Here is a 27,381-nt window from a genome sequence, read left to right as displayed (position 1 = left end):
TGAAGTCAGTCACCCAAATAGAAGGTTGTATCATTCACAGAGAACCCCAGGTAGCGACTGAAGTTTGTGATTTCTTTTATCAGGATATTACAGGGTGGCCCAGCCTCATTTCCCATTCCTTTCAGTGGCACCAATAGTTTCTCTGTTTGTTGCCTTTTTTATTTTTCTCATCGCCTTTCATCTTTATTTATCCCCTGCACTGCACTGTGACTCTGGGAAGACTTCTGCAAAAGGAGACGTTTAAAAGAACATGTCTTGGGCCCCAACATAAAGGGCACTTTTACTGTCATAATAGAAAATCTTCCACCAGCTGAATGGCTGAATGCTCATATGAAGTCTGAGCCTTTTTTGGTGGGTTTTGAAACAGACTGAAAATTTCAAGCCACAACTATACCTTGTAGTTTATAAAAGGTCTAAGATGCGATATAACATTAGTATTATATTTTTCAGCATAGAGAAGGATTTTTCATGAGCTATGTCTTATAAAAGGCCATTTTTCTAAAGGCAAACCTAGTGTTTTACTCTCTAATTATAGCAAATGTATATATAGGAGCTAATTCTTTAAATAGTTCTGTCTTCTGGTGAAGAAAATTCGTATTATGTGTCTAAATAAAATAGTTTATAAATTTGGTTAGTTGGAGACATTGATATTATGGAAAGATGCTCATATTACATATTCTACTTATTACTTGTCTTTTCTCCTTCATACTGCAACACAGTGCTTCCTTTGACCACTGAAAGCAATGCTTTTAGGATTTTGTTTGAGTGTATCTAAAAAAAGCATCAGGTATACCAAGGATAAAAGTCCTGGATTTTTTTTTTAAACTAAGGAGTAAATAGTTATGCTAAAATTGAGGAACCTATTGATATTAGCAGCCTTTCATTGAAGAAAAGAAATGCTACTTCCACTTTTCTGAGGACAAGGACAGTGTTTCGGTTATTACTAGAACTTGACATATTAAAAAACAAACAGTATAAATTCATTAGTATTTCTGGCCAAGTTCTAAAGTACTTCAGTAGGTTTGTTGAATTCCTTAGGATAGCTGAAGGTTTCCAGGACCTTACTTTAAAATAAATCTGATTTGTTTTTCACTAGTTATAAATTTCTTCTTTTTCTTTAGTAAATTCTGGAGGTGCTTTTTAAAATTGAGTGAGTAGTGATTTTTTTTAAGCACCGACTACATTTCAGCGAACCGTTACGGCGCCTTTCTCTGTAGATAGCTACTGCAAATAATCTTTGCAACTCTCTGAAACAGACATAGCTGTTCCAAAAACATGCATTTACTACTTAATACCATACATAAAAATATAAGAAAATGCTTAGAGCTCTACATAGAGTGATTTAGACTTAAAGGTGTAGGAGCTGCTTGTTTGCAAGTGTGTGCTCAGCTCGTACCAGCCACACAGAAAGGAAATGGTAAACATCACTTAGGTCTTTAGAAAGATTTGCTTTTCATCTTCACAGAATCGCACATGGGACTTACCCTGCCTTGCTACACTAAGGAAGTATCAAGTATATGACATAATGGTAGTATTTTTGAGACTACAGTAAACCCCCCCCCCCCCGCCCCACTCCCCTGCCGCAGACCTGGAGTCTCAAGCAGTAATTATGATGCCGTGATCAGAAAGTTGCGTTTTGTCAGGTTGAGCCCTGAACGGGTGACAGCATAATTCCGTGCTGCTGGTGGAGCCTGGTGCAGCTGTGCAAAATGAGAATGTTTGTTGTTGTTTCAAGAGTCGCTTTTTTTCTCTAACAGACCGATGAAGGGATGTTTAGTACATTTGCAACTGGTCGACTGACTGTTGCAAGCTTGACTTTGAATTGATTGAACAAGGTGAAATAAACCAGCAAACAGCCCAAAGAAAAAATTCACTGAGATTCTGCCCTTGACATAAAAATGTGTGTTCAGCTTATATCTCTTTGTGTATATAAATTCTACACGGTTGTATAACATCTCCACAGTTTAAACATGGAATTATTACATTTTATATTAAACTTATACACTAAATTGAATTACATGACTGATTCCCATGGGATAAAATTATTATGGTAGACAGCATTTCACTTAGAAAACTAAATGTGAGAAAACAGCATCATATCCACTTTAATTACTAAAATTAAAAACAAAAATTTTGCAAGCTCTCAAGAGTGGCAAGACACAGTGAACGGATAGATTCATTGCTAGAAATAAAATTAACATGGCAGAAAAGAACAGATTAAAAATGGAAAGTTGAAAACACTAAATAAAATGAATGAAACTTTTATAATGTTCTGAATGCAGTCTGTTTCAAGCCCTCATAAATATTAAAGGGCTCTTGAAATATGAAAACCACCTTTTCTTAAGAAACTAGGCATGAAAAAATGTCTTCATGGATCTGAGGCACTATGTTATGTTTATTTCTATCTAAAGTTAGGATGGTGATTGGAGAGGAAGGGTGGCAATGGCCACAGAATCATAGCGAGAGGAAAAATATTAACCAAGTGTCATAGGAAATGAAAGAATTGTAGGCATGGAAATGCCATGGTTTGATGCATGAAGAAACTGAAGTCCAACCAGAAAGGTGAGGGGGATGCAGGAGGGCAGCCCAACTAGACCCAGGGGTCGTGAGCCTGAGAGCAGAACCCCCTTTTTTTTTTTTTTTTTTTTTTTTTGCGGTATGCGGGCCTCTCACCGTTGTGGCTTCTCCCGTTGTGGAGCACAGGCTCCGGACGCGCAGGCTTAGCGGCCGTGGCTCAACGGGCCCAGCCACTCCGGCATGTGGGATGTTCCCGGATCGGGGCACGAACCCGCATGTCCTGCATTGGCAGGTGGACTCTCAGCCATTGCGCCACCAGGGAAGCCCAGCAGAACCCCTTTTGCAATCTCATACAACCTCCCATGAAAAGCAACTTGGTTTAGATGTTTTTTGCTTCTTCTGGAGAGAAACATGGTATTTTCAGCTCAGGAGGTTTTCTTATTAAGGATGTAGAAAACTTCACAAAGTGTGTACAAGTTTGAAAAGATAAGAGTTTGGTTTTGTGGTTGGTTAAGAGGCCGTGAGGATAGAAAGATCTAGGGAACGGGATAGGAAGAGAGGGAGAGGAACCGAAGAGAGATAAGTTGGGGGGGGGGAGAAATAAAGATGGGAAAATGATAGAGAAAAAATACAGAGGAAGAGAGAGCAGGAAGAAGGGTGGGCGGACGGGCGGGCAGGTAGACAGAAAGGCTCAGCGCGTTTCTAAGGCACTGCTGAGCAGGGCTTGACCTGAATTACAGGCTTACAATTGTGACCACTTGTGTACTACAACTATTCAGAAAGGCCGATTAACTCTGAACACTAGTTACAGCTCTTCAACTGCTCGAGAACTTACACCTTTGAGTCTCTACTCTTCACCAGGTCACAAGCAGAATATTCCGCCCAGGGAGAATAAAAAATTTTTAATCACAGGAGCAATAATCAGAGCAGATCATCTTTAAGTCTTTAAGAAAATAAAATCAACAGGTTACATTCACTCATGCTAAATTTCTCTACCCCTGCTTTGAAGAGAGGGCGTTGAATTCCAGGCTGCCTTTTATTGTGGGGTTTGTAATCAACACTGGATTTCTTATAATAGAAAGTTCTTGATTAGTGAAGAAGATACTTTGAAATTTAAGTCTTATGACCTCTCTTCACTTGAGACACATACTCTACAAAAAGGGGAATTCACTGCGGGTCATGAGTGTGAAATTATTTGAAATAAATGGTGACCTACTGGTAACTATGACAGAGCATTTATGCTTTTAGTAATGGCTTTTACAAGAAAGGAAGTCACAGTAAGCCCTTGACCGTAAACATGAGATGTTTGTTCTGCGTTGGAGTTTGCTCTCAGTCTTTCTGGAAAACCTCTTATATGATACCATAATCAGCTAAAAGACCATCTCGCTTCTTCACGTTAGTAAGTCATGATATTCTACAAAGAGTGAATTCATTTTATGTTTATGTGTAGCCAAATTAAAAATGGATTAGCTTCCTGCTTATTATTCATATGGGCTGTTCACATAATCTGTATGGATGGCTGAGATATCATTGCACCTGAAACCAAGTAATTTGCTGGAGAACAGACATTCAGATTCACCACTCGAATTGCCCATCTCTAATAGTTTCAGTTGTTTTGCCCGATCCTAATAGTATTACTGTGCCCTCTCTCGCATGCTGTATGTGGGGTGTGTGTATACGTGTGTGTGTGTGTGTGTGTGTGTGTGTGTGTGTGTGTTGTCCATTGCCATCTGAATACAAAATTTCGATGTCGGCATCAGTGGCATCAAAGTTACATGCTATTACCCATTATGTGTAAGTACAGTGCTCGGTAGAGAAGAACTGGGACCAATGATTCCTGGCCTCATAGGCTTAAAATCCATTAGAGGGGACTGAATGTATGTATAAGGGAAAAAAAATTAAATGCTAGCATTTATTTAATAGACCTCAGTATAGCTTTTAATCATAGCTTTTGTGCAGTTGATTGGAAGCTACACTTAAAGGACGAATGTGAGTTTTCTTATTCTATTCAGATATGCCTCCCTATACTGAGCCCTTCACATAAACTATCTCATTTAATTGTCATAACACCGCCTATAAAGTAGATACTATTATCCTCATTTTGTAGATTAAGAAATTGGGGCTCAGAGAATTTGATACTTGCCCAAATTATTGTATTTCTCCTTTATTGTAAAAATAGTCATTTTTGTCATCTGCAATGAGAGTGTGTATGTATATGCTTTAAATATCTCTGTAACTATGTAGTTGAAAAAACTCCCATTTCAAGTATATTTCTTAGCCGTATTTGAAATACTTCTTACATAGTCCAGCTACATTTTTTTCATAAATTTGACTTATTTTCATTTGAGAGAATACTTGGCTTCCAGGTGGAGAAATAAATTTAACTTACAGGAGTGTAGAAACCAAAGACATGCCAAAATTGGTATGTATCTTAAAAGGGAATTCTAATTATAAGGATCTCTTAAATCTAAAAGCTTTTCCCTTTGGTATAAGCCATTGACTGTGTGAAACATGGTGTTTTACATTGAAAGCGGTATTTGGGATGAATTGCTTGAAGCACCATGGTTTTCTGCAAAAACATTATAGGGGAAGATCAAATAAGAAGATGCATACTGCTGCAGATCAGAAGAATAGATCAATAAGAGGGAACATTAGAGCAGTCATGTTTTAAAGAATTAGTACACAGGAGAAAAGAGCTGTGGGTCAAAGAATATAAACACACACACACATTCTGACATATCTTATGTACACACAAACATATATACACATAACATGTAAACATAGATGCATTTTAGTCAGGTGATCCAAATGACTCCATTTATGCATTTTTCTGGCCATATACATTATCCCCACGAGATCTCTTGTCAGCTGTCTCATGGAAAACAATTAAAGAACTGACTATTTAACATTTATTGGACCCTCACAATATATAAGCACTGTGCTCAGTGATAAAGATATAACAGAGAAGATTGTCTTTGTCTTCAAGGGCTCCCAGCATCCTTGGGAAAGGTGTTATTGCAGTGGTATGATGAAATAGAAGAGACATTCACAGAAGTACATGATCATAGAGGAGATGTATTATGGAGGGTTTTTAGAGGAAGTGATATCTGAGCTGAGTCTTGGAGAGCAAGCCACAGTTAGTCAAAGGGAGATGGGAAAGGTGGAGCCCCTTCCAGGACACAGCATGAACGAAGGCCAGGAGCTTGAAACAAAACAGTGTGTATGGTCTGGGGCTGCTGGAATATGGTGATGAGGGAGGAATGAGAGGTGAAGGTGGAGAGATAGGTCAGATCTAGTAGGGCATGGTAAGGTCAAATGTGTTTCTTAGATCATTCTAGTAGCTGTGTGGAGAACGGTTTTTGTGTAGATGAAACCAGAGCTCAGGATCCAGTTTCAGGTGCTATTGTAGAAACGTAGGCAAGAGATGCTGAGGGTTTGAATCAGCATCATGGTTCGGTGGTACCCAGGACCGGGTAATGGGGGTGGAGGCCTTCAGCAATGTTTAGGAGGTACAGTTGGTTAAGACCTGGTGCTTATTTGCATGTGGACAGATAGATCAGGATTTCTCAGAGTTTTAGCTTGTGTGTGGAGGCGTGGTCAATTTAATTGAAGGTGTCTGTGTTTTATCTGGGAAGAGCTGATCAGCACAGGGACAGTTTAGGCTAGAGTTTGAGAAAGAGGTCTCTGGTGACAAATTTGGGAGCTGTCAACCTATAGGTGTATAAAATTGACTACACAGCTGCTTCTGCATAGTACATTGTGTTGTCTTTTCCTCCTTATACCTGAAAGCAAAGATGTACATCTCCATCGAGAGACGGTAATTAATATTATACCTCCAGGTTATGCACGAACAACAGAGTGAGCCCATAGAATAGGAAATGCTTTAGGAAAAATGCAAGTAACCAAAGGGTTTCTGGTTGCTTTCTTCCAGGTGCATCCGTGGAAATGCCTGCCGCGCAGGGATATTGCTGGAGTTGACCTTCCCGTGGCCCATTCTTTTGAGGACCCTTTGTTCAGTCCAAAATGGCAGAGAAGGCGCCCCCTGGCTTAAACAGGAAGACATCAAGGTCGACACTTTCTCTTCCACCGGAACCGGTGGACATCCTTAGGAGCAAAACGTGCTCCCGTAGAGTGAAAATCAACGTGGGGGGCCTCAACCACGAGGTCCTGTGGAGAACGTTGGACCGGCTGCCCAGGACCCGCTTGGGGAAGCTCCGGGACTGTAACACGCACGAGAGCCTCCTGGAGGTGTGCGATGACTACAACCTGAACGAGAACGAGTATTTCTTCGATCGGCACCCTGGAGCCTTCACTTCCATTTTAAATTTCTACCGGACAGGGAAACTCCACATGATGGAAGAAATGTGCGCTCTCTCTTTCGGCCAAGAGCTTGATTACTGGGGGATCGATGAGATCTACTTAGAATCCTGTTGCCAAGCCAGGTATCATCAAAAGAAGGAGCAGATGAACGAAGAGCTGCGGCGGGAGGCGGAGACCATGCGCGAGCGGGAGGGAGAAGAGTTTGATAACACGTGCTGCCCTGAAAAGAGGAAGAAACTGTGGGACCTGCTGGAGAAGCCCAACTCGTCCGTGGCTGCAAAGGTATGAAAAGCAGAGCGTTGCTTGCTTTCCTGTGCGCCGTCCGAAAAGGTGGTACCTGTATTCTAGAGAGCGTGGTTTTCTTCGTGTAAGATGTTTGGGTAAGAGAACCCAGGATGGCTGTGCAGGGAGACATCCTTTCCAAGATCGTATGGAGTCAAGTCGAGTTATTCTTTCTGTTAAGGCATACGATGGCATTACTCTTTCCTAACTGTTATTATTATGTAGGCATAGACTAAGGCAGCAGGGCGATGAAGAGTTCGGGTCACCCTGGCGCTGCCTGGGGTTGGTGACTTGGAGGTTGAGGAGAGAGCCCAGCTCAGATCCATCAGGCATGGAGTCTTGCAGGAAGGCCTGGGCTCCATCCCAAAGAGAAGCCAGGTGCTGTCATTGAAGGTGGAGGAGGTGCCTCCTGGTCTGGTTCTCTGGAGGTGCTGGGGAGACTGGAGAGCGTGGCCCCGTGTAGCACAGTGAGCTTGGGGCTCCACATATGAGGAAGGAGCTGCCTTACGAAGCAGTGTAGGGATGAATCAATGTCAGCGTGCGTCCATTGACCTCCCCTTGTGAGGTCTACTCTGACAGTGATGTTTCTGTCTGTTGGTGTATAAGTGTGTTCACAACGGAGGTATTCCCATATCTCAGAGTTCACAGAGTGTTTGCTGAACACGTAGGTCAATTCATATTTTTCCATTGGGCCTGCATACATCTAAATCTCAGAGTAAAATTTTTGGCCACTAATTTCAGTATTTAATTCAACGGCATGACTCTGTTTATCTACTTTGATTTAGAGCTTTGAGGGTTAGTGCAAACTGATTTTCATCTCATATATTTAGTTCTTTATTTCAGTATGAATTGTAAGAAAAAAGCCAAAAGAGTCATCTGTAACTGTAGAAGCGCAGTATTGATACTTCATGCAGATTAGATGAAAATGGAATATGCAGTAGAGAAGAGAAAAGAGTGTGTTATCCTATAAATTCTTTGGATTACTGTTTTTTTCAATTGTCTTTTCTTATAAACAGTAAAGATTACAGAAATATAATTGATTCTCTGTGCTTTTTGACTGGAAATTAAAATTCTCCGCGATAGTCTGCACCATATAAATATTGTAGATAACCGGCTGAATGTAGACGATCATAAAGGTGCTTCTTACACAGATTGATATTTCTAGTTTTGCATCTTTTGACTCCTAAAGTCATTTTACTTTCTTGCCAGGATGTGGAGCTAAATGGAATAAAATGTTATTTCTGCTGTATGAAATGAGGAAATGCACATTTTGTGGCAAATGAAATATTTCAATTGGGTCTTTTTGTAGTTATGAATAATTTGTTTACTTTTGTTTCATCTGTAGGAAAGAGAGAGATGTGGGATTTGGTTGAGAAAGGTTACTGTTCTTTCCAATGTCAAGTGTTTAAGTTACACATTTGAGTTACTACTAAAAATATGGTGTGAATTTTGAAGCAGAATGAGATAAACCCTGGATTTAAGGGAGTGTTTTGGGTGTCAGATGAACTCTTTCGAGCTTTTAGGCAACTGAGGAATAAATCATTGTACCACGAGATGTTCCAGAGGGAGGTAACCAAATATGTAAAAATAACAGCCAAATCCAAGAAAATTTGAAAGGTTCACGTGATTTATTTGCTGATAACATTACTAACGCATACCTAAAATTAAGTATTGTTATAGAAAAAAATTTCAAACATATACATATTTTTTTCTGAAGAATTTCTGCTAAGGATGGGAAAAGGTCAATAATCTCATTTCCCAGATGAGGGAGTTCATTTAATCTCTAAATTTTAGACACAGGGCCATGTCTTTTTTTTTTTTTAACACCTTTATTGGAGTATAATTGCTTTACAATGGTGTGTTAGTTTCTGCTGTTTAACAAAGTGAATCAGCTATACGTATACATATATCCCCATATCCCCTCCCTCTTGTGTCTGCCTCCCACCCTCCCTATCCCACCCCTCTAGGTGGTCACAAAGCACCGAGCTGATCTCCCTGTGCTATGCGGCTGCTTCCCACTAGCTATCTGTTTTACACTTGGTAGCATATATATGTCAATGCCACTCTCTCAGTTCGTCCCGGCTTACCCTTCCCCCTCCCCACGTCCTCAAGTCCATTCTCTACGTCTGCATCTTTATTCCTGTCCTGCCCCTAGGTTCATCAGAACAATTTTTTTTTTTTAGATTCCATGTATATGCGTTAGCGTACGGTATTTGTTTTTCTCTTTCTGACTTACTTCACTCTGTATGACAGACTCTAGGTCCATCCACCTCACTACAAATAGCTCAATTTCGTTTCTTTTTATGGCTGAGTAATATTCCATTGTATATATGTGCCACATCTTCTTTCTCCACTCATCTGTCAATGGACACTTAGGTTGCTTCCATGTCCTGGCTATTGTAAATAGTGCTGCAATGCAGAGCCATGTCTTTATCTCTAAGAAGATGATGTTGATAATGGCCTGTTGTCAGTAATACACCACTATATACCCCTGTACATCAGACAGAGTATTTAAACTTGCTTCAAATTATGTTTGCAAATTATGTATGTACAGATAAGATATCTACCTACAAACTGTACCCAGCAGCCAAGGACCTTGGTTTTGGAAACTTTTATGTAGTTATAAATAATAAATTTGGTTCCGTTGGTTCCGAATTATTAATCAAGCTACGGGAATCTCTGCTAACCTAGGCAGATTCTCTACTAAATTTCCATAAAGGATTTGTGTTTGTTTCTTTAAATGTCTACATTTCCCTCTCTGTTTGAATAGGGAACTATTACGCAAATTCTTTACATTTGATTACATGGTAGTTAAGTGAAAGCACTGTTCATTTGCCTGAGGTTTGGAGCCTTTTAAAAATAGCTCTGTGTGACGCCTTATGTAAACCACTACCTTTCCTATACTCTTCTCAAGTCATGTAACTTGTTATTTTTCGAGAATAATTATTGGTGTGGGGAGTGCTAATGCTATGTGTGTGTGAAAATGTGTGAATAGTATTTTTACAACTTAGGAAAAATTCATTTTGTCAAAGCTTCAGTTGGATGGTACTCTAGCCCTCACTATATTATGGGTACATCAGGATCCTGCTTGTGCTATGAAACTCTTGTGTAGGAATGCTTGGAATCTATGTGTTTTTTCTCACTTGCTTGGGAGGTAAGATATCTTTGGAGGAAAGTGTCTGTTTACCTTGCCTTTTCAGTTATCACTTATTCAGTAATAATGGGTAATTCAGTTGAATGTATATAGATTGTTCTTTGTGTGCTATACACATTAGACTAGATGTGTAGAAACATACTCCCTTCTCTCCAGAATTTAAAAAATGCTCTCTTAGCTTAAACAGGGATTTCATATACTTGAAAATACTTGGTTTTTTTCTCTTTTGGTTTTTCTGTATTTTATAATTTATAATAGTTCTGTAATAAAATATAAATGTTGTGAGATTACTTGCCAAGTCCCTAGCATAGCAGAAAACTTTGACCTTTTCTATCAAATATTCCACAGTAAATTAAAATATCTATTCACTGACATGGACTAAATGCTCAGTAATCTATTAAGTAATAATTGTTCAGCCCATGGTAGGTGTATCCACTGTGATATATGAAATTATTGCAAGGCCAACTGATCTGTCATACCATCTTTGGGTATGACCCTGACAATAGCAATTCAGCTCTTATAGAACATGCTCCTTGGTGTCATTTCTATTACTTGAACTTTCTAGTATATTAATAACTGAAAAAAATGCCAAATAAAGTTTAAAAGTGTGATATATTTAAAATGTCTCTGTTTAACAAATTAACATTTTTATACATTCACAGATTACCGTGCAATACAATTGTACTTTTCACAAAATGGTAACAGGACTAAGAGACGCTGGTAGTTTTCTGGGGTGTGGTGTGATCTAGTAATGGGACCTGAGTTTAAGTTTGTGGGATGGACTTTGTTTTTCAGTCCTCTGTATCTAGTGACTGTGTATTTTCCCTCATCTGGAGATAACGTACAAAGTGTACATTAGAGGCCATTTGTGAATGTGGGCCCAGCTAAATGGGCCTGGGGAACGGCTGGGACAAATCTCTAGTTTGCCATGACATGGAATTGCAGGCTCTGGGATGCCTGACCTAGGAACATGCAAGGGGAGGAGAACATGCATGGGCTTAACTGGCTGCCAGTTTCCTGCGCAGTTATTTGGAATTAGACTTGATCCGGTACCTCTTCCAGCCCAGGACAATTTAGTCAGCCTCTGAATTGGAAACATTTTCCTCTTTTCTTTGGCCTTTTCCCAAAGGAATGGCAGTAGCTATTCCCCTTTAGATACTGTGTAGAGCGACTCGGGTCTAAGAGGTGTTTGAAAGTGTTCATGTAAGGGAAACGTGTTCTACGGCAGGAGGGCTTGTCAGCCTCTTGGATGAAAAATGACCAGGAAGAAGCACAGCCAACCTGAGAGCTGAATGGAACTAGACTCAGTACCCTACAGCGCCCTCACTAGGATATCTGAGGAAGGTCAAGAGCAAAGTCAGCGGGTCTTCAGACAAACCCAGTTAGGAATGGCTGAGCCCAGGAGGCAAACCTCAGTCCGGAAAGTAAGTGGACGTGGTGTGCAGGACAGTGCTGGCCAACAGGCCAACCCCAGGGGTCTGGTCAGGAAACCAGACTGTAAGCAGCCCTTATTTGAAAAGGACAGTATAAGGCGAAATCTGCAGAAGGACATTCCTGATCATCTGAGCCAGTACAGCTACAGGTACAGAGCGCCACCCAGCAGCCCTGTTGGGCAGGGTCCAGGGTCGATGGGGGCCACTATTGATTATCTGCTTCCCTCTCCAATTTCCCCATGTATCCACAGCTGTCACTCATTTAAGGGGTACATTTTTTCCCATTCTCTTCTTCTCCTCTCTTTCCCCACTCCCCTTTTCTCTCTCCGTCTCTCATCCTCAGGAAAATGGAAAGGATGATTGATTAGAGAATTATTAACTTTTTTCAGTAATGACCCACTAAGGAGAAAAATTAAGCTAAATTTAAATTCTCCCTAAAGAAAGAAACTGCATATGAAGGAATACGATTTTTGTCAGGTAGGGTGGATCTTGAAGGGCTACAAACTATTGAAATACCTAAGATTTTTTTCACCCCCTCCCGACAAGAACCAATTTTCTCCTCTTGGCAATGACACTGAAAACGCATAGAATGGAGGGAAGGGGGTGACCGTGTTTCCTGCATCGGCTCATGGGCTCCAAGGCATCCACATGGCCACCACCACTGGCAAGGTGCAGCACAGCCCTTAGAGCAGGCATGAGAAGGGTCCCAAGACCTCAGTCCTCCTTGGATCAAGAAGGAAGCTGGTGAGGGTGGACGTCTGTCCCTGGAGCTCCAGGTCTCTGAGGAGCCAGAGACCGAAGTCATGAGTTTCCTAGGGGATGGTGCCTATTCACTGGCCTTCGATGGTAGCCTTGAGAACCGTACTCTCTCTTCTGACGGAATTAGAGTGTGGGCCTTTCAAGTCATGGAAATAGTAGAAAGAAAATAAATCCAAATAAGACAAAGCTCCTGCGTACTCTTCAAGAGGAAAGGAACGCTTAACACTCTGATTGTTTCTGGTATATGGATAAGTTACTCTCATGCTTTGAATGAAAAAAAGGAAGGTATGAGAACAGAGCCATAAATGATTTACTTTCAGTCCAAGAACAGAATTTTCACATGTTGTGTGTAAATGTACACACACACACATAGTATATATATATATAGAGAGAGAGAGAGAGACATATATACACACATGTATGTAGTATATATATGTCTGTATACATATAGTCAAGTGGAACAACTCTGTCCATACAAAACCCTCAGTTTAGCTTTCTGATGACTTTCTTAGTGATTAATGATAACAGTAGCCATCAAAACCATGAACGGGCCCGCCCCAAAGTAAACAATGCAATGTGAGTGCACTCAGAAATCTCCCTACGTTGGGGCCCCTATGGGGACTGTACTCCGTTTCTTACCTCGGATTGCCAGTGGCCTAATTAGTGTGCCACTCCTGCTGCTTTTGTGTTGAATGCTTACTGTTTTCCCTTCTTGGCCTTTCCTTTCTGTATCCCCACTGCACAGATTAGGTTTTTGTGCTTTTCCGATAACAGGGAACAAGGGTTCAGAGGTGCTCACAGGAGGTAACTTAACAGAACTTGGCCAGTCTGTGGAGGATTCACTTGGAGATATATTTTTCCTTTTTCAAAGAGGAAACCTGTAGATGAAGAGGTTGAAAGCCTTGAAGAAATTAGGTATAAGAAAATAAAACAGATAAGATAGAAAATAACATTGGGTTTTGATGAAAATGTCTCAACTATTCCATTGTTTGGTTCCAGTGGTCCTATTTCTAGATCCGTGCTTCTTTGCTTTCCCCAAAGAACTGCCTTGAAAATGTACCACTCTCTGCCCTTTGGGCCTCATTTGATCAGGAAGAAAAGGGCAAGAAAAGAGGAAGAAATTGATAAAACGTTTACGTCCCATGTCCTTATACAGAGTGCCAGAAGTCGTGGTTTTGCTGAAAATACCCCAGTTAAAGTTATTAGACTTTTGTCCTCGTCTAATTATTTATAACATCTCCTTTCACTCTTAAAAAGTGCCCCAGTTTGGACAATAAACTATATGATCACCTTACATGTGAATATTTTTAAAAAAGAAATTACCCACGAATCATGTACTTTTCATTTCCTCTTTGCTTGTTGGTTACATCTGAAGAGGGCCAGTCTTAATCTTCAAGCAATTTTTTCATCTCTTCTGAAAAATCATTGGTTTCTATTAATATTAAAAAAAGACATTCAGATTTCTTTCAAGCTTGATTTTTAAACCTCAGTAAGTAATTATCATTTTCAAAGAAGAAAAAAAAACTAGGGACTTCTTTCTACATTATCTAATGTTATCACAAAACAGAGTACATTGGCAGTATTTAAATATTCTGATTTTGAAAATCCATGTACCCCGCTTTGGTTATTAACAGATTTGTTTTCTTTCAAGTGAGAGACTTTATAAAGTGACGGATGTACTATTTTAGGTAAGCATAAGTATTATGAATGTTTAACACTCTCTGCTTTGGAAGGCTCTAGAAGAGTTTGAATAATGTTTTAGATTAAGTGTTCATGTCTGAGCTTTATCTCCCATTTTAAAAAAAGAAGCAAAACAAATACTTTCCAAATGTGAAGAGTTTATAAGAAAGTTCCCATGGTGCCTTATGCCTTGACCTCAGAGAGCTTGCCCGTACTTTAACTTTTAAGCATTTACGCTGTCTAGTGGAACTTGGCCCTGGAAGTTTCATCTAATAAGTGTATGAAAGTAGTCTGTAACTGCTTTGATTACTCAAGGAGATGGGTAGTCTCTGCCTCATCCGTATGGATTTATATTGTTACTATTTAACTTTTCCCCCAGCATGTTAGGGTATTCAGGGTAGCTATCAATTAGTGCTGTGATATGGTACAGATAGAGCAGTTCGTTGCATTGGAACTGAACATGGGAAGATGCTACTTTGAATGTCATTGATCTTTCCCCTTTTACTAGCATTGTTATATTTGACAAAAATATTTGTCGTATAGAATGAAAAGAAATAATCTCTTTCCAAAGAACTTGTTGATATAAGGTTGTTTATTATGGAATGTCAAATTAGCCAATTTTTATTGAATATTAAGTATTGCGTATAAAATATTGAACATTTATTGAATATTAAATATTGCATAAATCGGATCATCAAAAAGAAAAAAAATCCATTTATTTTAACTCCGCTACACTCCCATCTTGTTCCACAAAAGAGGAAGCTCACTAGAAATACATATGCTAAGAATTCAAATAAAATAACAAAAAAAGAATTAAAAGCAAAAAATAGAACTAGAAGAAATATGTTTTAAATTGTCCCAGTAACACTAGGGAATGCTTCATTTTCTGCAAAACGTTTTGCATAATTTTAATTAAAAAACGACAGTCTTAAAATTTAATAATAGAGTTGAAATTCATAAGCAAAATTTGTGTTCATGATTAGAAAACTTTGCCTGTCTGTTCTTAGAGAACCTTGTTTAGTGACTCAAGGTAAGACCCATTCTTAACACTGAGACTCTGTCTGCATACTCATGTGAATTGACCATTCTGACTGATAAGAAAGATATTTTCAAAATAATAAAGTTGATTCTAGATCAATTACTGGAATAAAAATTCCCTTTTGATCAAAATATGATTACATAGGGAAAAATAAACCCAACTGCTAATGTACCATTCATGAATTAACCATAGATTACAATAGATTTTTTTGACTTGGGCATTGATTTAGCATTGGTGATTTTATTCTTTTTGAAACTAACCCTAGAGTTCCATGACATTCGATAATCTTTAATGTGCCGAGGCATAAGTCTGAACTCTGTATAATGTAAGGTTGGTCTGAGGCAACTAGTGACCTTTGATAGTGAGCTTAGCTGGCCACTTGGCACTGTTAATCTCTCCCAGTCTTTTTTTTCCTCTGATTGTCATATATACTAACTCTTATTAAGTTCCCATATTTTGTAGAGAAGATCATATGGTATTGCAGAGATTCATACAGGACACCTCCTTCATTTAAAATATCCTATTTAAATATTCTAAGAATGATATGAGCTTTTAAGGCAGCAGTCAGCCTGGAAATTATTCTTGCCCACCGATAGCCTGGGTGGTCATTAAAACCCTTCCTGCCTCTGCAGTGGAGCTGAGAAGGATAAAGGAGTTCCCAGGTCATGGTCGCCAGCATGTTCCACGGAGCATGTGGCCATTGGAGACAAACTGTACTTCCTGTATCTGTAACACTGTAGTTGATGATAACTTTATAGTTTACAATCAGAACTTTGAAGAACTTCAGGAGTTGGAGACTTCTCTGCAGTTGCTCTGTCAGCTTTGATATACAGAAATAACCAATCTAGAATAAAGCAGCTAGACATAGATCAGCTGGGAACAGAGAGCTATAGTGACAGGCAGTGGAAAAGTGGGAGAGGAAGATGTTTGCTCTCATCCCTCTAAAACTTTTCCAGGAGGCACTGAAAGCTAACATCAGAACTCTATCAGACTCTGCACCTGTGTATTATTTATTTGCAGCTGTGTATACATCTATGTTTAAGTTAACTCCTTAGCTAGTGCAGAAAATTAATGGATTTTTTTCCCTCTTAAATCATCCCCTTTAATGTCTTTATAAAACTTCTTTTTAATTAATTTATTTATAATTTATTTTTGACTGCGTTGGGTCTTTGTTGTTGTGCGCAGGCTTTCTCTAGTTGCGGCAAGTGGGGGCTACTCTTCGTTGCGGTGCGCGGGCTTCTCATTGCGGTGGCTTTTCTTGTTGCGGAGCATGGGCTCTAAGCGTGTGGGCTCAGGAATTGTGGCTCGCGGGTTTAGTTGTTCCACAGCATGTGGGATCTTCCCGGACCAGGGATTGAACCTGTGTCCTCTGCATTGGCAGGCGGATTCTAAACCACTGCGCCACCAGGGAAGTCCCTATAAAACTTTAAATGAAACAACTCTGGATATTACTAAGGACTGGTACCTGAAGTAGATAGATCCAGCTGATGTCTGTGGTCAAGTTTCTGTGTCTAGGGTGGGCAAACCAGGTAGTAGCAGCCTTTACCTAGTGGTACCTGAACTAGGTCTGTTCTTGAGAGTGTGTGTGTGTGTGTGTGTGTGTGTGTGTGTGTGTGAGAGAGAGAGAGAGAGAGTTACTCATATACACTGCCACCTCTCCATTAGAGCATACTATATAATAAAAAACCACCTGCACAAAAATGCAATGAACTTCAATCTGTATTTGGTAACTTAGGGTAGGTGTAACTTGTCATCCAAATAAGACAGCTCATTCAGAATATAAAGTTTTATGATAACCTGATTGGGCATGAAGTCCATGGAAAGTGTCCTAATGGTCCAAGAATAGCAGGAAGAAGTATTTCCATCACTGTCCCAGGATTTTGTTTCAGGCTGCTAGAGGTCATTGCCACCCTGGATTTCATGCTTTTACTTAGGTCTTGTTGAGTCACTCTCAACACAACAAGTGTTGAATGCTACTTTAAATAGCTTCTCAAGCCTGCGCCACAGCAGTGCCAAGGACAGCCAAGTAATCCCAGCGCAGCGCTGAACGGGGTTGCTTGATTGGAGCATCCTTCACTGCAGGCCAACCTCAGGATATTTGCATATGGATGAAAGATCTTCCGACCTTCTGATCATTGTTTTATTTTGAATTAATATAAAACCTAGAGTGTGGTTTTGGATATTGATGTGCAGTTTTCTTGTCTGGTGTCATCTAAATTAAATCCACAGCCAAATGTGTTCCTCAAATTAGTTTTTTTTTCAAACATTCATATTTTAGTTTATATCTTAGAGTTACCACTAAGACTCTGGCAACATTTTGTAAAGGACTATCTAACTTATACATTGGTATCCAAACAGACTTTGGTTGAATTGGAAAATAAATCAATGCCACTATCTATGAAGTGTAGCAACAGATTTGTGCTATGATAAATTAAATGTATTTCATTAATCCAATGGAAAATTTCACTTTGGGAAACTAGCAGAGACCTGCATAATATCTTTAAGGTAAGCATCCTGTTCTACTTCAGTGCAGTTTTTAGTTTAAAGGCAGAAAAATATTGATAGACAGTCTTGTTTTTCAGAAGGTGATAATTTGCTCTGCTGTAGATGGAATGAACTACCTATGCAATGAAAGAAAATATGAAACAGTAAGCTAGAATCTAGGATAACGTGAATTTGCTCTTACATATTTGCTATGTAAAAAAGCTAGCACATTTTATTATATTTCTTAAATGAATTCTGCAGGTGTGAAAATTATTGTATGTTATAAGTAAAGTAATTGCATTATGCGTAATATTAAAATTCAAAGCAAAGATCTGTTTTAAGCACTGGTATTTATTTTTCAAACTCTTGCTCATGAGCCATTATAAATATTTTCAATTGCATGGCATGTTTACAAAGTGCTAATCACCTACACTTCTTTTTTCAAAGTTTTGTGTGTAGATTATGCATGAGATAGCTTAAAGGGGAGCAAACTGTTTTGATAGGCATATTTTTTGTTTATTTGTTTGTTTGTTTTGCGGTACGCGGGCCTCTCACTGTTGTGGCCTCTCCCGTTGCGGAGCAACAGGCTCCGGACGCGCAGGCTCAGAGGCCATGGCTCACGGGCGCAGCCGCTTCGCGGCACGTGGGATCTTCCGAGACCGGGGCACGAACCCGTGTCCCCTGCATCGGCAGGCGGACTCTCAACCACTGCGCCACCAGGGAAGCCTGATAGGCATATTTTAACATTATATCGGGTATGTTTACGTGCTCAAAAAAAAAGAAATGGTATATTACTTTGGGTTCTGCAAAAATTGCTTTGGGTTCTGTGTTTCACTGTCTTTGTTAAGTTATCCGGCAAATGCCAAAGTGTTGATGAACTTTTCTACCCAGTTGCCCTTCGAGGCATACATCTGAAACTGAGTCCCAAGATCAGATGACAGTCTCTGCCATTTTTCGGACATTCTGACCTGGCTGTGATGGGGTGGCCACGGTGTAATTTTAGTTCAGAAAAACATTCTCCGAGGTGCCACGTTGCCACCAGTGGGTACTTTGAAAATATCCAAATGCCTTTCTTATTGCAGCTCAGCCCACATGAAGAAATGCCTTTATTACTTCCTTCCAGCTCTTATTTCCTCTCTGTCTCAGGAGGCTCACCTTCCTCTCGTCCTCTTTGCTACCTACCTGCTTCTCAGCCCCTTTACCTGGGTCAGCACTTCCACACGAATATAGAAGAAACCCTATCCCTCTGCCTACTCCATGTACAGCCCTGCAGGTCCCCTCCAGAGTCCTGCTCATCAAGGCCTGTTTTGGTGACACCTTATTGAGCAACTCTTGGTTTCCATTTAATTTCCTTGTCTCCGTCTGGATTTCACGTTTGTCTTTAGCCTGGCTCTACATCTTTTCATGAGATGATGTCTACCAGATTTCAGTGAGATTGGATGTAGTGAAGAGTCCAGATGAGAGAAGGGAGAGCAACCTAAAAAATCCAGACTTCATTTTGTCGTTAATTTATAAACAGGCATTTGTGTTCCTTTATCCTAAAGCATCAGAGCCTGAGAGTAGGTAGACTTTTTTCTTCTCGACTCTTTAAAAGCAGTGTCTAAATAGTACTTTTTCTTTGTCTGAGAGAATCTGATTCTTCACCCACCCTATGCCCTCTCTTAATCCATGAGCTCTGCCTGTGCAAGTGAAGCTGTTTCTTCTTTCCACTCCCTCATAATAGTTGTCACTATATGCAGAGCTTTCTGTTTTGAGCAGAAATTTAACTCTGGGGAAAGAGACTGTGGTTAATGGATACCTGCTACAGTCACAGATGCTTTTCACAAGGCTATATTAGCTTCTGTTTGCAAAGTCCTCTGTGGGGTCTAGCTATAACTTCCTAGTATCATCAGTGTTCCTGCCACCCTTTTACTCTGTCTCTTATCCTGAGCCATTTTTTTTCTAAGAATATTGCTACCTTCACAACCTGGAAAAAATGAACCTCATTCCCTGAAGTCCAGAGTCATGACGTGGAGACCACATTTTCTTGTCCCTTCAGTAATTAGGATGACCTTCCTGAAAGGGCAGGAGGGAAAGAGTTTATATTGGGTGTCTGTTGTGTGTCATACACTGAACTTGGGGATTTTTCACGTTGACCGCTTACAGCAGAGGTCGGCAAACGTTTTCTGTAAAGGGCCAGATAGTAAATCTTTTCAGCTTGGGAGGCCATACAGTCTCTGTCACAACTACTCAACTCTTTCTAGTGTGAAAGCAGCCAGACAACACGTAAAGAAATGGGTGTGTCTGGGTTCCAGTAAAACTCGACAGTGGGCTGGATTTGGCCCATGGGCCATGGTTTGCCTACCGCTACTTTATATCAACGCCGTGAAAAGACATCATAATCCCATTATACAGTTAAGAGGGCTGAAACCCAGAAAATATCAAATTTGTGTCTCTTGTCCCTCACTAAGTGGCACACTGGGATCTGTATCCATTCCGTCGGAAACCTGGCTTTCCCATAGCTCTTCTTCCTGTCCAGTTGTATTTCTCATTCCTTTCTCATCATTGCCCAGTGTTCTTGTCACTGCCCAAGAGTCACTGAAGTCTTTGGTTTATGACCAAAAATCATCTTCCTACTGTATCCCTTGGGTGTCACGCAGGACAACTACGCAGCATTCAGTTCCAGCTCAAATTTTCCCCATCTTGAGCTCACTTAGCACAGGGAGGAAACTACCTTTGGAATCTTGAATGCTGATTACAACCATGGAGGCTTCCTTTTCCCACTGAATGTATACTTGGTCCCTGCTGCAAGCTCTTTCACCTTTACTTATCCCATGTTTTTTGTTTTTTTAAAAAATTTTTATTTTATTATTTTATTTTACTTTTATTTTATTTTTTCCTATTCCATCGGGACCACTGGATCCACTGCCCTGGTCCAGGCCTTGATCGTCTCTTACTTGGATTGTGGCTATGTCACTAACTGGACTTTCTCACTTCATTTTCCTCCCCGTTCTCACCTATTCTTCATGTAGCCAACAGAATTACCTTGAAAAAACATGCCTCTGATTGGGTCAGTTCTGAACTCTAAACCTCAGTGATTTCCCGTTGCCTGCACCCTAGTTCAGACTCCTTAGCGTCGTGTTTAAGACTCTTCCTATCCAACCTTCCTATCCAGCCACATGCCTTACCATACCTTGTGCTCCTGGCAACCATTCCTGAAGACAGGGCTCTAGTCTAAGACAGGTATTTACTGCACTCAACAAGCAATCCATCCATCCAGGGGGGGATACCTTTTTTCTCATTTGCACAGGGTGCCTTGCAAACTGGCTGCAGCTACACCTGCACACACTTGGCATGCTCCTGTGGCCACCACTGCTTTCCTCATCTGGAATGCCCTTTGCCCCTTCTCCGTTCTTCTTTGTGTCTCAGCTCAGATGACCCTCTGCTGTGATGTCCATCTGATTCTCCCCTGTGTTTTCCCCTAGCTCTTTCTTTATACTTGTAATATAGAGATTCTATCTCTGCCTGTCACCTCCTCAGCTAGGTTGTCACACTTGAGGGATCAGACTACAAACCTTCATCTTCAGTTCCTGACACCTAGCACTGTTCCTGGCCACTCCGTTCCTGCCAGCAAATGGCACTGAAGGGCAGACATAACGGCAAGACCAGATGTTTCATAGTATTTCTATTTCTTTATGAAGATTAAACAACGTAGGTAGAGGTTGAGGATCTCATCCCAGGGATTAGACCTGGATGATGCTGTTTGTTTTAGGCAGTTCAAGGAAGCTGGCTATATTACCCGTTTTAAATGACTTTATGTTTTTGAAATAGGCTGACAGCCATAGATGTGGTTTTTCCATTTTTACTTTGTTTAAATCCTCCATCTAGAGTAGCATGTAGGCTGCTCTGTACGCCACCGAGTTTACACAAAGGAAGGCGTCAGGTACTGCTGCAAGGCAAGCTTTCAGAGGCTTTGCTTTGCTAGGATTGCTCATTTCATCTGAACTGCAGGTTCTGGAAACTCTTAGCCTGTGTGTGAACCAGGGGAGGAGGGCTGGATCTGGCCCCCAAGGGACGGGCAGTCCTTCCGTGCCTTCTAGAAGGTGGATGGATCCTTTCATTGCATTCAGTCAGCCTCCCTCTGGAGGACCTTGGGCCCAAGTTGTGTTATCCCATTACTCAGGAAAGTCACGAATGTGGATAATTCCAAGATTTGAGTTAAGACAGATCTCCAATATGATGTCTTTTTGTAGGAATACGAAGAGAGTCTGAAAAAATAAATTCTTAATGGCATGATGTAAAAAAGGGAGATCAGGAATCTTTGTTTCTACTACAAGAGCTAAAAGAATCATAATGGTGTCAACTTAGGGGAGAACTTACTTTTATTTGTAATCCAAAAAGATATTTCCTGGAAACTTCTAGTTTGAGGGTTTTTAAAGATAGAAATGAGGCATTCTTTTTTGTCTCAAAATTGCTTGCTATCAGCATGCCACTTGGTCATCAGGCATGTTCAGATATTATTCTGATATTTCACCGTACTGATGGGATTTTCTAATTTGATTTTTTAGAAAGAGCCTTTTAAAATTCCCTGGCCTCTTAGGAAGTAGTTTTGACATGTTTCAATTTAGTAATTCATAAAACGATTGGTTGAAGAGCTACCTTGTATATAAGAAACTTTTAAGCCTTATATATGTCTTCTAAGAATTTTAATGAGATAGCTGCTAAAAGTAAATTTGTTTTCATTTGTTAACTCCTTTGACTTTATCACATCTCAGTTTTTAAGAGCTTTTAGTAGCATTGTATTATAATTTAATTCTGCAATTCCACTGCAAAAAGAAACAGTCAAGTTCAAGTACTTTTGCAGTTCTGCTGTTATTTGTGCACTGACCAGGGGAAAAGGCATTTTTGAAGAGATCGTGAGATTATATGGGAGACAAACTTGATAGATATCAAATGATCAGAGAATGTTTTTTATCACCAGGCATTTGGCATTTCAGAGGAAGGATCGAATTTTGTCAGTTTTTAACAGGTAGGGAAAGCTTTGTAAATGAGAGAGAATTAAGTAGGAAGGATAGAAAAGTATTTGGAGAAGAGGGAGAAAGCATGAACAAAGGCAAAAAGAAAGGGATTAAGGTGCCTGATGCAGGCATGGGACATCAGGAAAGCTGTCAGAAGTAGGAATTGGGGTCGGAAGGGTCAGGCAGGGCCATGTACTGCTTTGGCTTGAGTGCCCACCTGAGAATCTGCACCCCGACAGAAGGTCATAGGTAGGTGATGTTTGGGCCTGTACCTGTCAGTGGCTGGTGGGAAGCTGCAGGGTAGGTGGAGTGACCCAGTGATGAGAAGCACAGGCTCGGGAGTAACATGAACTTGGGATGGAGGGCTGACTCTGCCCCTTCGCCGACTTGCTGACCTCGCTGAGCCTCAGATTCTCAGCAGAACGGTGACAAGGATACCAATCTGTACCTGATACTGTCACTGTGAAGATTAAATGGGCTAGTTAGCTGAAGCCCTGGTCCACAAGCCCACCTAGAACAGATTACATGTGAGTGTAATAATGATTATTACCATTATTACTCAAAAGAATTCATTTTGAACTATCACCAAGAGGAATTCTTTTTCTCCCCATAAATTTTGGGTATTCTTCTGTTGCACTTCAAGTAATTTTATTAGACTGTGAAGACAACATCCATGTATAGGGAATAAACTGTTTTCATCCCATTTTTATCATCTAACCCTTGAAAAGCAGCAAATTAAATGAATGTTTATTGATTTATCCAAATTTCGTGATAGTGATACATGAGATAAATGGAACCTGGAATACAAATTAAAATTTAAATCTTAAAAAGCCTATTTTGGGGAAATGGGTCCTATCAATGGAAACGATGAAAATCAAAGAATGAACTGACCATTCCAAAGTTTGATTACAGCATAGCCTCTGTTCATTTCTCTTACCCTGATGGCTGCCTTCGTGTTGATCACCAACATTAATATAACTGCCCGGAAGTTGAGCAGCTGTAAATAGCTCTATTCTTGTTCCGAGACAGTGCCTGTGCTTTGGGAGAGGGAAATGATCCAACTACCACTTTGTGTTTTCTGGTTGGGCTCACTGACTCCTATTTCTTATCTAAGTATCTGTTAGTAGGGTATGAAATTGAACACAGATCATTGACCTCCTAAAGGCCTGTCATTATGATGCATTACCAGGAATATATTTGATGGCAAATAATTATTTGGCTCAGGAAGAATTGGACTCAAAGTAAATGTAGTCTCAGCCATCAGATTTTCCACGCTGAACCTCAAAAACTCCCAAGTTTGTCAGAAACGTTATAACTTGGGAGAGGTTAGACGAACACTGTCACTCATGGGAAATAAACGGTTTTTAATTACTAGTTTTTCACGAAGGGCGACATTTTCTGCGCATAAGATTGAGACAAGTATTTGGAACAGCATTTGCTCCTTGATGTGTACATTGAAAATAAAATAATAAAAATTCTTTCAAAATCAAAACATCAGATTTTAAAATTGAGATTAGCAGTTAAAAAATCGTCTTCTGGATTAAGAACATTTACTACGAGGCCTCATTTTCCCTAAATTATTCAATGTATCTTACGGAGATATATAACGCAACAGGATAATAAATGACTGAATGGATTGTAGGTAGATAGATCGATTGATCAATCAACTAGATGGAAAGATAGACTAAATACAAAGATAGAATAGATAAATAGAAGGAGACTTGGTAGATGATAGATGGATAGATAGAAGAGAAAAAGGGAATATGGGTAGAAAAATAAAGAGGAAACGGGTGACTAGCCTATAAAATATTTATAACACAGGTGCCTATTATAATTGGTGGGGGAGGGCAACAGGCTTTGAGCATTCTTAATGCTAAAGCAAACAGGAGAACACGTAAAAAGAACAAAATTATGTAAAATCTGGACTTTACAGGCAGGAAAGGGAGGAGGGAGGTGTGTGTGGTCAGCTCTTCTGATGACCATTATTTTACTGAACAAATATTTACAGAGCAACCACCAGGCTCTGTTCTAGGTGCTGGGGAGCAAACCTCAAACAGAATGGATACGACCTACTGCCACCACTATGATATTTACATTCCAGAGGGAGGGGACAGATAATAAACAAAATAAAGGAATAACTGTACAACATTAAAAAGTGGTCAGTGATATGGGGGGAAATAAAACAAGAAACAAGGTTAAGGAGTGACTGGGGTCTGTCTGGTGGTTTCATTTCAAATTGGCTTTCCAAGGAAGGCTTCACTGAAAAGGTTATTTCTGAGCAGAGTTCTGAAGAAATGAAGGATGCCTGTGGATGTCTGGGGGAGAGGGTTACTGGCAGCAGTGGTCCTCAGCATGGGGTGATTTTATCCTTCAGGAACCATTTGGCAATGTTAGAAGGAGTTTGTGGTTTTCTGCTTTTGGGGGAGGGGTGCTGCTCTCATCTAGTGGCGGAGGACAGGGATACCGCCAAGTATCCTACAGTGCATAGGGCAGCCCCCGTGACAAAGAACCATCCAGTCCAAAGTGTCAATAGTGCCGAGGTTGAGAAACCTGGACTCCTGCAAGGGAGACGCAGCGCAGTGAGCCTGGGAGAGCCTTGGAGGAGATGGGGTCAGAGACAGAAAGGGCGTCCAGGTGCTGGAGGGCTTTGTCAGATCGTCCCAGGACTTTCAGCTTGTCCCTGAGGGAGAAGGGGAACCAGGGGCAGGTTCCGAGCAGTGGTGATCTGACTCACAGTGTCATGGGCCCCCCCAGCTCCTGTGCTAAAATTTACAAGGGGGAAAGATGAAGCTGGAGACTCTTGTAATAATTCTCTAGAGAGACCAAATCATATTCAATGACAAAACTATGAATGAGTATGTTATTTATTCAACAAAATAGCCTCCAGAATATTTACATTTTGTGTCTTTCATCTTAAAACTGAGGTTTATGAGCACGTTATCCTAGCCACCCATTTTTTTTAAACTATGGAGAAAAATTGCTATCAAAATCTAGGTTTCAACAGATAATAGAATACCTCAGGGGGGAAAAAAAACTGCTTTCATGCATAAATCAGTCTAAGGATGCTAGTAAAGGTAGATTTGTCCTCAGCCATCCTTATAATTAATTAACTTCTTTGGTGCTGTCTAAAGAAAGGAACATTTGGGGCTTCCCTGGTGGCGCAGTGGTTGAGAGTCCGCCTGCCGATGCAGGGGACACGGGTTCGCGCCCCGGTCCGGGAAGATCCCACATGCCGCGGAGCGGCTGGGCCCGTGAGCCACGGCCGCTGAGCCTGCGCGTCCGGAGCCTGTGCTCCGCAACGGGAGAGGCCACAACAGTGAGAGGCCCGCGTACCAACAAAAAAACAAAAACAAAACAAAACAAAAGGCATGGTCTTATACATTTAAAGCGTTGAATGACCTGAACACAGGTCAGTGTTCGCTTTGTGGTTACTTGCTATTGACAAAAAATGACCATTGGGAGCCCCGGTTTGAAGCTGTCGAAGATACAGAAGGATTTGCCCCTTTCTCTGAGCCCAACTCTCTTGGCTCCCCTATTCTGGATTAGTAGAAGGAGTGTGTGTTGGTTAAGAGGGGCCTCTGGAGCCTCCGCCTTGCAAGTCATGGCTCTGGGACTGGAGGACAGGCTGGTCCTTCAGGCACGGAAGCACCTCATGCCTTAAATGATCCTCATCTGGAACGTGAGGGGGGTCACAGTCCTGGCTCACAGGTCTTGCCGAGGATTGATTGGCTTAATATACGTCACATGGCTTTGTAGACTCCCTGGCAAACAGTCAGCACTGAATAAGGGGATTTGTTGTTATTGTTGTCATTAGTACCAGAGTGTAGGCAAAAGATGCCATCAAGCTTTGTAAACAGCTCTCAAGGAACAGGGAGAAAAGTTGCAAGTAATTCCCTGGGAATTGCTCACCATATTTAAATCAATAAAGTTTTCTTTTAAGAAATCACCATGCATTGAGTTATCTCTTTCTTCTTAATTGAATTTTCTGTGGATGTGCGTTCATATTCCCAGTTAGATCTTAAACTGTATGAGGGCTGCAAGTTCTGTTCGGTATTTCTTTCTCTCTCTAATACTCTAATTAGTGTTCCAGTGTCAAAGCATTAAGCATATGATCAGTAAATGCTTAGTTTTTGAATGTTTTCTTTAAAAACAAGTCATATCAACAGTGAAAAACTGGAAAAAATTAAGATTTTCTGTGTAAACGATTTTGATAGAATATGATTTCTTGTAACTGCCATCGACTAGGTTTTTCTGAGCAGGTTTGGAAAACACCTTATTTCTGCCAAATAATGGCAGGGGACATTTGTTTGAATTTGTCATTTGATATTTTTCAAATCCATATTTTCAGAAAAGAAAGGAAACTGACAGTTTGAAAAGGCAGTAGTTTGAAACATTTTAAAGGGTATGGCATTTCTATCTAGTCAGATCTCTTCCAAAAATTAATGGCAAATTCTTGTGTTCTGTCTCACTCTGAGCAGACTTTTATTAACCCGCCAGCATTCCAGAATAGTGACATACTGAGGTTTCTCCATGTGGAGCAGAACTGTCTACACTGCCAGATGCCTCAGGCTTAGCAGAATGAACTCTTACAATTTCGTCCCCTACCTCCTTACTGCAGAAGAGGAAAACTTTTATGAAATTAACTGCTTAGAAATACAGCAGACTGGTTTACCAACGCAGAGCCCACTCCTGTAGTTCTGTTCTACTTGGAAAGAC

The 27,381-nt window shown here is 40.5% G+C and overlaps 1 protein-coding gene across 1 annotated transcript in view; it reads left to right on the top strand.

Annotated features, from left to right (window-relative positions):
- KCNB2 (potassium voltage-gated channel subfamily B member 2) overlaps positions 1–27,381 on the top strand; it is a 395,389-nt gene that overhangs the window by 20,112 nt on the left and 347,896 nt on the right. The window contains exon 2 of the mRNA XM_029223000.1: positions 6,449–7,119. Within this exon, the coding sequence (XP_029078833.1) occupies positions 6,541–7,119 (579 nt within the window). The 5' untranslated portion in view covers positions 6,449–6,540. The remainder of the gene's footprint in view (positions 1–6,448; positions 7,120–27,381) is intronic.

Source organism: Monodon monoceros, unplaced genomic scaffold (assembly GCF_005190385.1).
Source record: "Monodon monoceros isolate NGI ecotype Baffin Bay Population unplaced genomic scaffold, NGI_Narwhal_1 Super_Scaffold_14, whole genome shotgun sequence".
Classification (NCBI taxonomy): Eukaryota; Metazoa; Chordata; class Mammalia; order Artiodactyla; family Monodontidae; genus Monodon; species Monodon monoceros.
Note: the sequence above shows the minus strand (reverse complement) of the source record. Positions and strands in the feature narration are given on the sequence as shown.